At 37.6% G+C, this 16,691-nt stretch overlaps 2 protein-coding genes across 4 annotated transcripts; one reads left to right on the top strand and one right to left on the bottom strand.

Moving 5' to 3' along the window:
• Positions 1 to 294: 294 nt before the first annotated feature.
• Positions 295 to 8,535, bottom strand: LOC124868738 (cytochrome P450 3A30-like). 2 transcript variants are annotated; one of them, XM_047366269.1, is made up of 14 exons: positions 8,430 to 8,535; positions 8,220 to 8,313; positions 8,070 to 8,122; positions 7,825 to 7,924; positions 7,576 to 7,689; positions 6,269 to 6,363; positions 3,420 to 3,562; positions 3,200 to 3,327; positions 2,979 to 3,051; positions 2,713 to 2,873; positions 2,554 to 2,621; positions 2,330 to 2,488; positions 634 to 796; positions 295 to 514 (listed from the first exon to the last, which is right to left on the bottom strand). In XM_047366269.1, the coding sequence occupies exons 1-14, from the start codon at positions 8,498 to 8,500 to the stop codon at positions 413 to 415; spliced, it is 1,524 nt and encodes a 507-aa protein (XP_047222225.1). In that variant the 5' UTR covers positions 8,501 to 8,535; the 3' UTR covers positions 295 to 412. The 2 variants fall into 2 exon arrangements, with proteins under 2 accessions (XP_047222225.1, XP_047222226.1); XM_047366270.1 differs by having other exon boundaries at positions 8,230 to 8,313; positions 8,430 to 8,448.
• Positions 515 to 16,691, top strand: LOC124868739 (cytochrome P450 3A30). 2 transcript variants are annotated; one of them, XM_047366272.1, is made up of 16 exons: positions 515 to 549; positions 650 to 753; positions 6,312 to 6,397; positions 9,074 to 9,222; positions 9,378 to 9,471; positions 11,626 to 11,678; positions 11,810 to 11,909; positions 12,001 to 12,114; positions 12,760 to 12,848; positions 12,941 to 13,089; positions 14,261 to 14,388; positions 14,475 to 14,541; positions 14,624 to 14,784; positions 15,563 to 15,789; positions 15,918 to 16,080; positions 16,456 to 16,691. In XM_047366272.1, exons 4-16 carry the CDS (start codon positions 9,152 to 9,154, stop codon positions 16,543 to 16,545), a joined length of 1,506 nt encoding a protein of 501 aa, XP_047222228.1. In that variant the 5' UTR covers positions 515 to 549; positions 650 to 753; positions 6,312 to 6,397; positions 9,074 to 9,151; the 3' UTR covers positions 16,546 to 16,691. The 2 variants fall into 2 exon arrangements, with proteins under 2 accessions (XP_047222228.1, XP_047222229.1); XM_047366273.1 differs by lacking the exons at positions 515 to 549; positions 650 to 753; positions 6,312 to 6,397 and adding an exon at positions 6,724 to 6,859.

The following is a 16,691-nucleotide window of genomic DNA, read 5'->3' as shown; positions in this document are numbered from 1 at the left end:
GAGAAGATAAAGAATTGGCTCTGCCAGAAAAGGTCCTAAACAGGTAAGAAATATAAGTACACACACACGTACAACTTTATTTTACAGTAGTCTCTTAAATTTAGGCAGAAATCTATGTTCTATTATAGGTTATTTTCAATCTACCCTGTTTATAATGGTTAACAATTTCTGCTGAAAATCTTTGAGATCTTCCTCAGAATATTTTCAGAGGATCTTTAGGTAAGTTTAGGTCAACATAGGAGTAAGAAACAGGCACGTGTACCATCTAGAAAATCAAGTGACATGGTTAAAAAATCCAATTGAAATAATGCTGTTTATTAATATATACTTTTATCCATGTTAAATGCTCATTATCAAATCAAACTAACATTATTTATATGTCTTGAGCGATGTACAATCAGACAGTTTATCTTCAGTTCTCCTCATCTGCTGAGTTGAAAGAGCGTTTCTGTAGCTTTAATTTGATTGGTTGCAGAGGTCCCACAAGGCCCTCAGGGTGCATCTTCAAAGGTATCTGGGAAATTAACAAACACACAAGAAGCCAAACAGGTCATTTTCTTTCTTTCTGCAATATGACATTTCTCACTTCTTACTGTATGTTCTTGAAAGAAAACTATTTTATATAATAATTACCTCAGTCTCCTCACAGATCAAGAAGTTATAGTTCTGCAAAACCTTCACCAAGGCCAGTTTAATCATCACCACAGCAAACCGCATCCCCAAACAGTTCCTTGGTCCAATCCCAAACGGCAGGTAAGCATACGGGTTAATGCCCTGTTTGTTCTCCTTACTAAATCTACAAAAGCAACACAAAAAGGGAACATGTATCTAAAATAGTATGACACTTACACTTCTCCTGCCTAGCTGTGTCTTTACATATATTTCAAACAAGTAGGAATGTGCTTACCCATTACACTCATTAGACCATGTCTACATCTATTCTTTCATAGGGAATGGATAAATAGAAGAGAGCCAAACTTTGCTAATTTTTATGTAAAAGTCTATTTTTATTTAATTTGTAGCAGGTAGCAATAGCCACTACCATTGCTAAACCATTCTTAGGTTTTCTGACATCTCAACTCCTTTTTTCTGTTAGCATGAATATCAGTCTGAAAGAGACCTTATGAAGACCTCTAAACTTGTGGTCTTTGGCGATGGTCAGGGTGTCGAGGTGAAGTGAGTTTTTTTGTTCGAAACTATTTCCACATAGCTCAATAAATAGGTGGACAATCCCCAGTGGAAGATTAAACATTGGGCTATAGTTACAATCAGATGTCCGGCTCACTTCAATCCTGGCGCTGGGAATGATTGTCTTTTTTTGTGCTCAAGAAGAAAGACCTCAACATGTGTTTATTTGATGTTTTGAGTAGCTGTTCTGTTCAGGCTTTTAGGTTTGCTTTTTCAAAGATTTGAGATAAATTTGGTTGTCCTTTTGCCTTTTGGTCCACACTATTGTAAAAAGGAAGAAATCTACACATTTGATACATTTCATTTCAGGAATGGCTAAATTAGGCATGTTGACTTAAATAATAAGACTTCAAAAACCTAATTGGTTACATATTCTAGCTATAGCAAAACAAGTTATTGACACCACAGCAGTGTGTCAGGATATTTATGGCACTATTTAGAATACCTCCTATGCTGATTGTCTGGCAACGTTAGGGTCAAATACCGCATGACCATGTTAAGATGCATTTTTTTGTTTTGTTTTTATTCATTATTATTTAAATAATCAAACTCTAAATTAACAATCGTTGGGCCTAAAGCGACTTACATTTACTAGAAGTCCCAGTGTCTCGTCTACAAATAAGAGAAAACTTTGCAAAGGGCACTTTCTTACTAGCAACCTATCACAATGACATTTTTATTCTTAGTATAATTTAATTCTGGGGAAGAAAACTAAGATGAAGTTTGACAGAAAAAAAGGCTTTTTGCCTTCAACAATCAATTCCAACAAACCAAGAGCTATTACCTGAAATCTCAGCAAACAGAAGACTGGCTGAAGGATGGTGCATCTCTCAGCAATGACCTTTCAGATACTGCCTTTATGGTAAATAGTTTCTTACACTTTGTGAATTTTAAGCATATACTACACAATTTACTGTCATGATCAGGTAAAAGTAATTAACTGAAAAGTAAATAAAAACTTTTAATTACCTCCAGAAAATCTGAAGAATTGTTAATCAAGACTACTTTAAATTATTACAAGAGCTGGGTCCTTGGGCCAATAAGAAGGGATTTAAAACATATGTAAAATACTGCAGCAAGATATAAAATGTGACTAAATGCACTCAGTATGAGCTTACAGTGTAAACCTCCAGCTAGCTACCTGTCAGGTTTGAACTCCTCGGGATCTGGCCACAGCTCTGGGTCACGGTGCAGGGCATAGACCGGAATCATAACAATCATGTTCTTTGGGATTGTGATTCCTTTGACCTTGACAGTTTCTTTAGTCATTCGTTCCAGATGTGCCGCTGGAGGGTACAGCCTGTAAAAAACAGATATTTTTACCTTCTGTGCCTTTACCAAACACAACAAGCAAATCCATGTTACCTCAAACACTCATCCACCACACTGCTGAGGTACTCCATCTGCATCAGACCGTCGTACTGGATTGGACCCTGAGGAGTTAAAACACAATAGATGTTTTCGTTATTTTTTTTATTTTTATGCAATGTCAGTTTTGACGGAGAGCCAGAAATGTTGTTCTACCTTCTGTGGAAAAGTTAAGTCTATCTCCTGTTGCAGCCTTTTCATGACTTCAGGATGCCTTGCCAAAGTGTATGCTAAGAAAGCAAGAGTGGTGGCACTAGTTTCATAACCAGCAAACAGGAGCATTGTGACTTGGGAAAGGATCTCATGATCATTAAGACCTGTTGGAAGAAGACGATCAGCTAAAGGCATCTTAACGTTGGTGTCGACATTGTTTAAGAATAAAGGTGGTATTTTAGAGTATAAGTAAATATCGTTATAATTACCCTGATTCTCTCTTTCTTTACCAAGTTTGTTTGTTTGATAGTTGATGAAATTCTGAAGAATATCTGCCAAATTCTAAAAACATAGGCCAGAAATCAGTCATGTGAAAAATACTTTTTATATTACTGAAACATTGTTTTAACTGGACTTAGTTCCTTGAAGGAGCTACACATCCATCTTTGAACATTCAGGACCATGTAGCACTAGTGTGTTTTTGACAAACCTTTCTTGAGCTCTCGTTCCGTTCTGCTCTTATTTTCTCCACAACCGCTCTAAAGAAAGTAGTAGAGGACTTGGGGAATAAGGAAAGTCCAAGGAGCTCCAAAAGAGGAAGAAAGATTGGAAAACACCCTTAGGGAACGTAAGGAAGTAAATGGTTTCAATTCCAAATACAAGTAAAACTGTTCATAATGGGCGAAACGGTAAAAATCAAAGAGCAGTACCTTGAAACAAGAAAAGAGGCACAGGGAATCTTAAAATCTTTGAGGCATGGGTAATGAAGGGATTTGAAGGCTCGTTGATTGAGTCCAGGTCCACGCTGAATACACAGTTTGCCATCACATCCATGCTGTAGGGTCCAAATATGCTAGAATACACAAGATGTAGCCACAGGTTCAGGTTACTAACCTGTACATACATCTGTTCTGCAGTAGGAGAGTACATTCAGCTTGTCACCTCAATTATAAAACATGGTGCAAAGAGATTAAAATGTAATGCATGTGTGACAGAAATAATGGCCTAAACATCATCAATAACTAGATTAGCAATGTAAAAGCCAAATGTCAAAAGTATTTGCAAGGGTAAAAATATGTAAAATAGGCGAATCTTAGTATTAAGATTTAGGTTTTGTTGTTCAGGTTAAAATGTCTCGATTTTTTAGCTTATTTGCAGCAACAGACACAGCATTGTTCTTGGGTTTAGGGTTCTGTCCATTTACAAATCACCAATCAAGTTGGTCATCAGGAGGCTTTTAGCACAGCCCAAATGGAGTGTCCGACAGCTCTCATTCTAAGGTATTAAATGCATCAGTGCTATATAATGCCTTATTTGTTATGTTTTCAGGTTTTATGGCTGTTGAATTTTGCTGAAGTTATGTCTTGGCTTGCTTCACCTAAGCCGTTTCCAGTGTGCATTAATGCCCAGAAATTCTGTATGTGAAGCAGCCTCTGCTGCTGTCCTGGTGTATTTTAGGACTAAATTGACCGTTTTTAAAAATCATAACTCTTTTGTAAGCTAATCCGAATTTTACATTAGATTGCTACTAACTTTAACTTGAGCAGAAAAGTATATACAGGTCCTTCTCAAAAAATTAGCATATTGTGATAAAGTTCATTATTTTCCATAATGTCATGATGAAAATTTAACATTCATATATTTTAGATTCATTGCACACTAACTGAAATATTTCAGGTCTTTTATTGTCTTAACACAAATGATTGTGGCATACAGCTCATGAAAACCCAAAATTTCTATCTCACAAAATTAGCATATTTCATCCGACCAATAAAAGAAAAGTGTTTTTAATACAAAAAACATCAACCTTCAAATAATCATGTACAGTTATGCACTCAATACTTGGTTGGGAATCCTTTGGCAGAAATGACTGCTTCAATGCGGCGTGGCATGGAGGCAATCAGCCTGTGGCACTGCTGAGGTCTTATGGAGGCCCAGGATGCTTCGATAGCGGCCTTTAGCTCATCCAGAATGTTGGGTCTTGAGTCTCTCAACGTTCTCTTCACAATATCCCACAGATTCTCTATGGGGTTCAGGTCAGGAGAGTTGGCAGGCCAATTGAGCACAGTGATACCATGGTCAGTAAACCATTTACCAGTGGTTTTGGCACTGTGAGCAGGTGCCAGGTCGTGCTGAAAAATGAAATCTTCATCTTCATAAAGCTTTTCAGCAGATGGAAGCATGAAGTGCTCCAAAATCTCCTGATAGCTAGCTGCATTGACCCTGCCCTTGATAAAACACAGTGGACCAACACCAGCAGCTGACACGGCACCCCAGACCATCACTGACTGTGGGTACTTGACACTGGACTTCTGGCATTTTGGCATTTCCTTCTCCCCAGTCTTCCTCCAGACTCTGGCACCTTGATTTCCGAATGACATGCAGAATTTGCTTTCATCCGAAAAAAGTACTTTGGACCACTGAGCAACAGTCCAGTGCTGCTTCTCTGTAGCCCAGGTCTGGGGAATGCGGCACCTGTAGCCCATTTCCTGCACACGCCTGTGCACGGTGGCTCTGGATGTTTCTACTCCAGACTCAGTCCACTGCTTCCGCAGGTTCCCCAAAGTCTGGAATCGGCCCTTCTCCACAATCTTCCTCAGGGTCCGGTCACCTCTTCTCGTTGTGCAGCGTTTTCTGCCACACTTTTTCCTTCCCACAGACATCCCACTAAGGTGCCTTGATACAGCACTCTGGGAACAGCCTATTCGTTCAGAAATTTCTTTCTGTGTCTTACCCTCTTGCTTGAGGGTGTCAATAGTGGCCTTCTGGACAGCAGTCAGGTCGGCAGTCTTACCCATGATTGGGGTTTTGAGTGATGAACCAGGCTGGGAGTTTTAAAGGCCTCAGGAATCTTTTGCAGGTGTTTAGAGTTAACTCGTTGATTCAGATGATTAGGTTCATAGCTCGTTTAGAGACCCTTTTAATGATATGCTAATTTTGTGAGATAGGAATTTTGGGTTTTCATGAGCTGTATGCCAAAATCATTCATATTAAGACAATAAAAGACCTGAAACATTTCAGTTAGTGTGCAATGAATCTAAAATATATGAATGTTAAATTTTCATCATGACATTATGGAAAATAATGAACTTTATCACAATATGCTAATATTTTGAGAAGGACCTGTATATACAGGGGTTGGACAATGAAAGTGAAACACCTGGTTTTAGACCACAATAATTTATTAGTATGGTGTAGGGTCTCCTTTTGCGGCCAATACAGCGTCAATTCATCTTGGGAATGACATATACAAGTCCTGCACAGTGGTCAGATGGATTTTAAGCCATTCTTCTTGCAGGATAGTGGCCAGGTCACTACGTGATACTGGTGGAGGAAAACGTTTCCTGACTCGCTCCTCCAAGACACCACAAAGTGGCTCAATAATATTTAGATGATATGCTAATTTTGTGAGATAGGAATTTTGGGTTTTCATGAGCTGTATGCCAAAATCATTCATATTAAGACAATAAAAGACCTGAAACATTTCAGTTAGTGTGCAATGAATCTAAAATATATGAATGTTAAATGACATTTCTGTAGTTTTCTCTGGGTTACTCACTCTTTAATGGTTATAACTTTGACTTCTTTGTTGTCCATCTTAGATTGTAATCTAACCAGCAGTTTGTGGGAATGATGCTGCATTATACTGAACATCTTGAGGCAGAAGAAGAGAGAGAAAATTACTCCGGTGGGTAAAGATGTTTGTATACCTACAGTTCCACTCATAATGAACATGACATTGATTTGGGGCTATTTATGATTTAGAAAAATGTTTTGTTTTTAGGGTGCACCAAACAACTTTAGTGATTTAAAAACAGAATTGTGTGGGTTACATTTTTAGTGCATGTTCTCCCTGTGCATTCGTGGGTTCTCTCTGGGTACTCCCACAGTCCAAAAACATGACAGTTGGGTTAATTGGTATCTCTCAATTGCCCTTAGGTGTGAATGGGTGTGTCCATGGTTGTTTGTCCTGTTTGTGGCTCTGTGTTGCCCTGGGATGGACTGGCGACCTGTCCAGGATGTACCCCGCCTCTTACCCATAGACTGCTGGAAATAGTCAGCTGGCTCCCCCACAACCCTGTACGGAAGAAGCGGGTACAGAAAATGGATGGATGGATGGACGGACCACAAAGATGGATGGGTCCTAAAAGTTAGTACAGTGAGCCAAACAAGTCTAACATCTTCAAAACTATTTATATCTTACTCACTTGTAGCCAGGAATGAATGGACACTGAGTAAATCTACGAATGTGGCAGAATTCACTGGAGTCTACGAGCTGCAGGTTCTCTGAGCTTTCAATTAACCGGGCTTCTTCTCCACCAATCAGCACTAGCTGTACAGGGGGTGCCGCCAGGCAATAAACTACACCTGTTCTTTCTTTCCTTGCAACCATGAGCCTTTTTTTCTACAGTAAAACTCCATACACAGTGCACAGTGAGACTGATGTCCCCGTTGTCTCCAGTTCATGACAGGCTTGAGTTTGGGTGGATATTAAATTGTCCCTGATCAGTCTAAATGTCTTGGTTTCATTTAAGAGGGATAGTTTGGGTCACTTGGGGAAATTTGGTTGACGTTCAACTTACAAAGGGATGTTTGATCAAATATTAGTGGGAGTGTATTTAAATGTTTTGCCTGTGTGTATTTCTGGCACTGTGTGGGTTAGAGTGTTTTCACTGTACATTTATATTTGTGCACCCAAACCTTATTCATGGAAAACAATGAAGTTGCATGGTGTTATCACAATTCCACTCTAAAGCATTATGCAATATTTATTGCATAATTAAGAGCCAAAAATTTATATGACACCAATGTCCTTAATGGGTTAAACTTCTGACTTGAACTGTACACACCTCCATACACTCCTACCTCTTTTATACGTCCAGAGGTGAAGGAAGGAGTAACATGGTTACGAATTCGTCTCCACTGATCATCTTCAGCAATATTCACGGCATCATAGAGATCCCCGTTGAGACGGAAATTCTTACCGGAAAAAAGAGAATATGTTTAGGCTTGTTGAAAAGCTATGAAAAGAAACATAAACTGCTTTCATTATGGGCAAGAGGGATGACCTTTCAACCATGTGTTCCTTGGGCTGTTTATCTTGTGTGTTCTCACCCTTCGGTTGGTAAAGAACGTGAAGCACTCTTTAACAAGGATGATTTTCAGCATTTCAGGATCCATCACAGCCAACATGGGCCTCCTGAGCTCATATGAGCTGAACAGTTGCACACAACACACATATAGCTCATAAAACTTTGGAGATTAATGACCCCTCAGATATTCAAAGTTTGAAAATACACAGAAAATTATACAGTAGATGCATCTGTGGTTGTAAATTCAAAAAAGATTTTTGATCTCACCCCCATACTCTTCCATACTTTTTAGCACATTCATTGTCATCCAAGTAGTACACCTGGAAAAAAACATTTTCTACTCATTATGAGACTTACTTGTACAAGAGAAAACATAAAAAAATCCTCTCATTTATTTCTGTCAAAGTATTTAGTTACCTGGTTATACCTGTTAACTGTCCCCCAGTACATCATTGGCTTGGGTCCTGGGATCCCCAACTTCTCGAATACTCCGAATGTCCAGTGGCCATACCTGCACAGCAAGTATATGTTATTCTCATAGCAATAACAATAAATAAAGCATTTTGTTTAGAAGAAGAGCTCTATTTAGACTGTAGACAGCTTCCTTGAATGCAAAAAACTGCTTACAAAACAAATATAAAGACAAATGAGATCAGAAGAATCCATGTTTCAAATGAGAAGAAGGGAAGAAAACCCATGTTTATGGCATGACCAAAGTTCGTTGTGTACTGACTTTTTTTTTTTTGTGTGCAAATGCAGGAACAGGAAATGCTTTCTCCTCCCTCAAGAGTTACATAACCCCTCAACCTCTGGCCTCATTCTGCACACTACAGGAAAAATAACAGAAGCGGTTTCTGCTAAACCCATATAGCCGATAACATGTTTGGACATGTCTGATGAGTTTAATAAAGCAGAAAACTAAACATTTTAATAATTAACTAAGATAAAATGCCATTAAAAACAGATTGATTTATGCCTTTTTGACGGCATATACCCAGTCAAGCCAGTGAAAATAGCCCTCGTAATTTATATAGACATTAAAGATATATAAATGAATAAATATTATCATGTGGTATTGTCATGCAACTTTAAAGTAATTGCAAATTCTCCAAACTGGCAGTAAAATGGTTCAAAATTCAAGTATAGCAGATAATATATCTGGGACAAGACATTATCAGATATGGTAATCTGTCTGTCTTGCACAAATATTCACTTGACACTCCTGGCTGCCATTGGTTCAACTCTCACACAATTTACCTTTTATGTAACAGGTCCGTACAGCTGGATATAAAAGGTACAGGCCGTGAGATCTGGTTTCACAGAAAGTGCTGCTTCCACTGAGAGGAAACATGGGTTACTACTTCTACTTCTCCATTGAGACATGGACCCTGCTGGTTGCCTTTGTCACACTGCTGCTTGTGTGAGTATTCATGAATGTTTATTGATCTATTTATTTCTTCCAGTTACTTGAATCTGAAATGTATGTTCTTACACATTATTTTCTTCTCTTTCACTCAGGATTTCCCTGTTTTGTTTTTATTCCACACATTATGTTTCACCATTATTTTTCCACAGGTACGGCTACTGGCCTTATGGGACTTTCAAGAGATTAGGTATCTCCGGTCCCAAACCCATCCCATTTTTTGGTACAATGCTGCATTATCGAAGGGTACGTATACGTTACTTTTTTTAAACTCCACCTGTAGCACAAAAAAGAGATTTCAGCTCCGTTTAAAAAAAACAAACATTAAATGTATTGTAAGTCAACCAACTAAAGCCAATGCAGCGTTTGTTTTTTATGATGAATTTGTGAAAATCAAAGGTGAAAACTTTGATTTAAATGTAGTTTTTTACACGTTGTGAACCTTAAAACCTTCTTAAATCTATGTCTTTATGTCAACCTTGACAAAAATGTTTTTTACTTACTATTGTTTTATGCATACAGTACATTAGGGAGAGAAAAATTAGGGTACGAACCAGCTCTACAAACAGTGTCCAATTCCCTTTTAGCGTAATAAAGGTCAGTCATTTCTGTTATATAGCCAAGGAGAATAGATTGAAAGGTGTTCAGCCTATATGTCCTGTTCAAATTCAGCCAAAATGATCTTATAGAAAGTCAGGCTTGGTTAGCCTGTTTGGTGCGGTCCAAATGCATCCCTGACACCCCTAACAAAACGTTTCTACCAGCCTTAGACATCCTAAGACATCTGGGCATTTTATCCTCCCTCTTTAAAACCACATTAATGCAATTTATTAATCTAAAGGCTAAGTTGTGTCTTTGTTGCCTATTTAACAGGATTTCCAGGAGATGGGTCTCTAGGATTATATTGTAGAGTTACACCTAAACCTTGTAAACTGCTTGAAATTTCTAGATGCAAAAATAATCAAGTTATGGTGATCCAATATCTTCTGACAATCTTCTTTGACTCAAACTCAGAGTAGCTGAAATTAAAAGGTGTTCTAATGTCAAAGGTAAACTCAAATCTAGCAAATCCTTTGAGTTATTCTGTGCAACAGAGGTCTGGTTCTGGTTTAGATTTTCAGAAAGATTATTCATCAGAACTGTTCTGATTGACTTGCTAACTAAAGGCCATATTTGTACTTTTAATTTGGGTAGTAAACCAATGTATTGCCAAAAAGAAAACTCATTAAATACTAGTAGCCTATTGTATTTCATTAAATCTCAGTGATCTAAACACGTTCACAGTAGACTCTGACGATTTGCCTGATTTAAATAGACTTTTCCTCATCATGCACTATTATTACTATATACTATTAAGTATATGTTTGTAGAAAGGTTTAAAATGGGGTTCTCTTCCAGGCTAGAACCAGACTTTGTTGAGCTGGATGTCACTTTATGGTCCTGTGCTTAAGGCAAACCTTAATCCTGTGTACAAACACTTAATTAAAGCAAGGTAAGGTTTTTATTTAGGTCAGTTGTTGTGAAATGAAATGGCCACAAAGGTATCTCAGTATTTTTAATCCCATACATAGTTTTATAAAGTAGGATTCGTTTTTGCATTTTATCCATTTATCAAAGAGTTTATATAATAGATCAGGGGTGTAATAGATCCAAATATTTTGGTCTGTAAATTCAGCTGGTGTGCTCACTGAATGTGTGCATTTCTAAATGAAATACATTATTTTACGCCTCCATTTATCAATTTGCTACAACATGTCGGATTCATGTTAATGTGTGTTTAAAGAAATAACTTAGAAATTAAAGAAAGTATTACAAAACTAAACATAAATCTCACGAACCCTTGCAGTACCTCCACATACCAACTAGAGGTCGCGACCCCGTCGTTGTAATAGATCGCCGGACTAAAATAAAAACCTGTGGACCGGAGTGAAGGATTGAGTTCCTTTTATTGTTTAGTTTACAGAACTCTTACGTTCCAGTGTGAATACCACAGTGTTTATTGTATTTAAATGGTTTTTATTTTATTGTTGGCATCTTTATTTTAAATCTATTATATATAAGTTTATTATTTGTATGGCACCCTATTTAGTTGTTCTTGTCTAGTTTGCAAAGGAAGGCTAAAAGCACAAATGCTGCCAAAATAGTTTAATTAAAAGTGTGACTTTTGACTAATTTCCATATAAATTCTGGGTTTTTGATCATTTACATGGTCAGATTAGCTAACTTTTAATTAATTTTGTTTAATTAAATTCAGCTTGTTTGTATTGCAATGACAAACAATAACAACCTGAAGGTTCTGTGCAAAATGTGAGTAGGTCCAATTTAATGCAGATTTATTAATTCAGTTTGGTAAAAATTGTATAAATTATGTTATCAAAATTCTTTTTATTTCTTAACTAGGGTTTCTTCAACTTTGATCAAGAATGCTATAGGAAATATGGGAAAATATGGGGGTGAGTTTTCATGTAATTGTTTTTGTAACGTAGTTATAATCTAGACCAATGCCTAGCAAAGTTTATTCAGGAGCAGAACAATAATCTATTAATTTGTAGTTTAAGTTGTTTGTTTCGTTCTCATCTTTCAGCATTTATGATGGCCGCCAGCCTGTGCTGTGTATCACAGATCCTGAAATCATAAAGGCTGTTCTGATCAAGGAATGCTACTCTTTCTTCACCAACCGCAGAGTACGCAGTCACCGCTCTACAACCCTTATGAAGTCTCAGTGATTTTTGTTTAATTTTGTCCTGAATTGCTGCTGTTTTATCACGTTAACAGAATTTCCGTCTGAATGGGCCGCTGTATGATGCCGTGTCCATTGCTGAAGATGACCAATGGAAGAGGATCCGCGGTGTCCTTTCTCCCTCCTTCACCTCTGGGAGACTGAAGGAGGTGAGCCTCCCCTCCCTTTCCCTCTCTCTATATCCTTTAGCTTTTGTAACAGTTTGAGCTGAACATACTGCAGCCTCCACAAATATAAGCACAGTTGGAAAGGATAAACTAAATGATTTAAAATAAATTCACCTTTTGAAAAAAGAACGTATAAAATCCAAACTTAAAGTCATCAAATCAAAGGAAATATTTGTTTTACAAAATAAAATGTCACAATTATTAGCAACTCTGTTTTATTATAACTTTAATTAATCTGAATGTCTATAAGCTTTGTATTAGTGATCTGTGACTCCATTTTCTTGTAGTATCCACAGTCACAACAACATTTTAAATAATTAAGGCTGGATAAGAAGCCAAGTTTGTTCACAAATGTTGAGGATGAGAAATAAGAGCGGCTAAGATAACATCTCCAAAGCTTTTTGTTAGAGAACCCAGAGAAAGTTGAAGGTTGGGGTCAGAGAATTTCCTAAAACAACTATTAGACCAAATGCAAACTGGTATTTTGTTGGGAGGTATGCCAGGGGAAAAGAAGAAAAATAGAGGTGTGGAGTTGAACATTCATGAATGGGCCTTTTAACTGGAACTGTGTTTTCTGGCAACATCCACTCCATTACACTTTTTTTTCCTTCTCTATCTGTGCATCAGATGTTTGAAATCATGAAGAATCATTCTGCTAACCTGATCCACAGCATGAAAAAGAAGGCAGACAAGGACGAACCGTTAGAGCTGAAAGAGTAGGACTTCTATAAAATTATGCCAATGGATGCGTAATTTCACCTCTATCAAAGCCAGCGCGTGTGTTAAATATACCTGTGTTTGCAAATAGATTCTTCGGACCGTACAGTATGGACGTGGTAACCAGTACGGCCTTCGGTGTAGACATCAACTCACTGAACAACCCATCAGACCCGTTTGTGATGAACATTAAGAAGATGTTGAAGTTTGACTTTCTAAACCCCCTCTTCCTCGCTGTCGGTAAAGTTCTGTTTCAAGTTATACAAGATTTTCTGCTTTTCACTTTTTTTTTTTTTTTTTACAAAGAAAAGCAACATTTTCAAGAAGATGGAAATTTGTCAGACAAACTTGTTTTGTCCCTGTAATGAAATTAGGAAATGACAGTTGCCAGAAATGTTGAGGTTTAATTGAAACGATTCAACTGAATTGAAGAAAACCTTTCTAAAGAACAGAAAATAATAACCCCTGAAGTATTTAAGATTAATTAAATTGGTTCAAATCAGTCCAAATAATTTCAATACACTCATTTCAAGAAGATTCTAATCTCATAAGGCCCAATTCAGTCCATACAGTGTAATATAATTTAAAATATAATTTTAAATGGCAATTGGTAAAAATGTATCTAACGAAGCCCAGCAAATTCGTTGAAGTTGGCTTTGCAGCAATCCCTCCTCCTGAACAAACATGTGGCGACAGTGAATGGTAACCACTCCCTTTTAACCAGAAGAAACCTTCTGCAGAACCAGAGTCAGTTATATCTGCTATCTCTTGCAGACAACATGGGGGTTGAGAGAACAGGAGGGAGACAGAAAAGACAGAACAGCAAGGCTAGCCGTACTTTCTACAGGAAGGAAAGAAAAACAACTGAGGGTAAATAAAGTTTGTCGCAGTGAAAGCTCCATCAATAGCCTGGGAAAAACATAGAAAACATAGAAGCGCTAAGCTGGAATACTTTCAATGAGAAATAAAAAACAAAGAGAGTCTGTAAATGACAGCAACAGCTCTATCAATAGCCCCATGCAGGAAACACAGAAGCACTGAAGTACTTTCTAAGGAAAGTATAAAGAAAGAGGGAACACAAGGTTAATGATAGGTGTTCTGATAATAGTCCAAACCAATCCTCAGAGCTTTAAGAACATGGAAACTGGAAGTTTTATTTTAGCTCTCAGTCTAGTTACTGAAAATGAAAGAATTTTTAAAAAGTTACTCCCAATAATGAAGAAATCTGTCATTTTTTAAATGCATCTTTAGAAAACAAGGCCATCTTTTACTCTATCAGCTTGTTTTAATGCTTTTAAACAATACGAAATACATGTTTGAAAAATCCCAATCTGTGAATGTTATAACAGTCAAAATAGTTCCTGACCTTCCTATTCCAGTACTAAAATAATTACTGTTTATTTAATTTCAGCTTTCTTCCCATTCCTTGGTCCCATACTTGAAAAGTTCGAATTTTCCTTTTTCCCTAAATCCGTGACCGACTTCTTTTATGCTTCTCTGACAAAGATCAAGTCCAACCGTGAGGCCAGCCAGCAGGCGGTACAGTCATTAAGGGTGTTTTTTTCAGTAATTTAATATCTTTGTGTCAGCAGGCTTTGATCTCATCTTTTCCGATTTACTTTTAGAGTCGAGTAGATTTTCTCCAACTGATGATTGATTCCCAAAAGAACAGTGGGGTGCAACAGGAAAAAGGTGAACACACACTTCAAACACTAGCAAATGCTCACAGCTACACAGATTACTTTTGTAAACCATATACTCTCATTTTCTACAGGTTTAAATGACCATGAGATCCTCTCCCAATCCATGATTTTCATTTTTGCTGGTTTTGAAACAAGCAGCAGCTCTCTCACTTTCTTGGCTTACAATCTGGCTACAAACCCAGAGGTCATGAAAAAGCTCCAGGAGGAGATCGATGCCACCTTCCCCAACAAGGTACAGAATGTTAAAACATAGAATATACGTAAAGAATTTAAGTCTTTAAATGACTTAAATTTGGCTTTATTAGTTTTTGAATCCTTGAAGGTAATAGAGAGGAACAATAATATTCTCAGTCAGTTGGGGTCAAACACACAGCAGATAGAGAATGAAGGGTCAGATCATGAACAGCAGAAGAAAAGGAACAACAAAGCTTGTGTGAAAAACAATTAGTGCGTTAATATAGGAAGCTGTAGAGAAAACTGTATCGCTGTTTGAAGAGAAATTGGAAAAGCTCAGAATCCAAGATCCAGTGAGAAGTGTCCACAATTTGTGAGGATTTGTGGAGCCCTGTCATCTGCTGGTGTGTATCCACTGTTTGTCAAGTCAAAGTCAGTGAAACCATTCCAAGAAATCTTATAGCCCTTACTGATACGTTCTGCTGACGAGCTTTATGGAGATGATAATTTCATTTCCCTGCATGACTTGACACCTGTCCACGCTGTCAAAAGTACCAACAACCAATAACCATGTGCTTGATTAACCAACAAACCCACCTGATCAAAACCCATTACAGAATCTATGCTGTAATCTCAAGACGATTGGGATTCATTAGCAATAATAATAATCAAAATCAGAAGAAATAAACAATTGAAATAAAAGTTAAGTGTATACAACATACGTTTCAGTTATTGAATTAAATTATAGCAATAATTAACTTCTGAATGATATTATTCAGACTGACCCGAATAACTGCAGTGTTGCATGGAAAACAAGCATGCTCCTGTTTGTGTAGGCTCCTGTTCAGTATCAGTCCCTGATGGAGATGGAGTACCTGGACAGTGTCGTCAATGAGTCTCTCCGGTTGTTCCCCATTGCTTCACGTCTGGAGCGTGTTGCCAAAGCATCTGTGGAGATAAATGACCTTATGATTCCAAAAGGCATGGTTGTGATGGTCCCCACATGGCCTATCCACCGGGACCCCAAGATATGGCCAGAACCAGAGGAATTCAAACCTGAGAGGTACAGAAGGGATAAACAACTACTACTAAATAAGGGGGAGAAATGCTGCATATCATCTCTAGAAGTCTGCTTTACAATTGTGAATATATAAATATATTCATACATGTATATTGTATTTGTCCCCTCAGGTTTAGCAAGAAAAACAAGGATAACATTGATCCATACACATACATGCCTTTTGGGTCAGGGCCAAGGAACTGCATTGGGATGAGATTTGCTCTGTTGGTGATGAAACTGGCAGTGGTGGAGATCCTCCAGCAGTACAGCTTCTCTGTTTGTAAAGAGACTGAGGTGAGACTGCAGATCAACTGCCTGTTGCTTGTCTTCCAGGCTATATAAGGAAGCTTGTTCAAATTCATTTATGGGTAATTAAACAGTGCTTCTTCAGTGTTATGTGACATTACTGCATTTCTCTTTGTCCTTCCGAAGTTTAAAAACTCTGCTTACCACTGACCTTTTAGACAGTAATTCAAGCTGATCTTTATATCAGTCTGCTTCACATTTATGAGAACCAATGTTGTTTAAAGATCGTAAGGTATCTCTTAAAAGGTGTAGTTTGTTTTAGTTGCAATTTTTTAATTAATAAGCAGAGGCCATGTTGTACTGTGCACTGTTTATTCAGCTCACACTGTTTGTTTTCTCTCTGCACATTGAATTTCCTGCCAGATCCCCTTTGAGCTGGATGTCCAGGGTCTCCTAGCACCCAAAAGACCCATCCAACTGAAACTGGTGCCTCGCTCCTTATCTTCCAGCTAAAGAAACACAATGACAGATTGTGATGTGTTTATAATATCAAGTGTACATTCCTATCTTATAACGTTTTTAATAAAGATTTAGCGTTGTATGTCCCTGTATCTCTATATCCTGAACTGAGTGATAAATAAATTATTTTAAAAAATGTC

Source organism: Girardinichthys multiradiatus, chromosome 5 (genome assembly GCF_021462225.1).
Source record: "Girardinichthys multiradiatus isolate DD_20200921_A chromosome 5, DD_fGirMul_XY1, whole genome shotgun sequence".
Classification (NCBI taxonomy): Eukaryota; Metazoa; Chordata; class Actinopteri; order Cyprinodontiformes; family Goodeidae; genus Girardinichthys; species Girardinichthys multiradiatus.
This window is presented reverse-complemented; position numbering and strand designations above follow the sequence as displayed.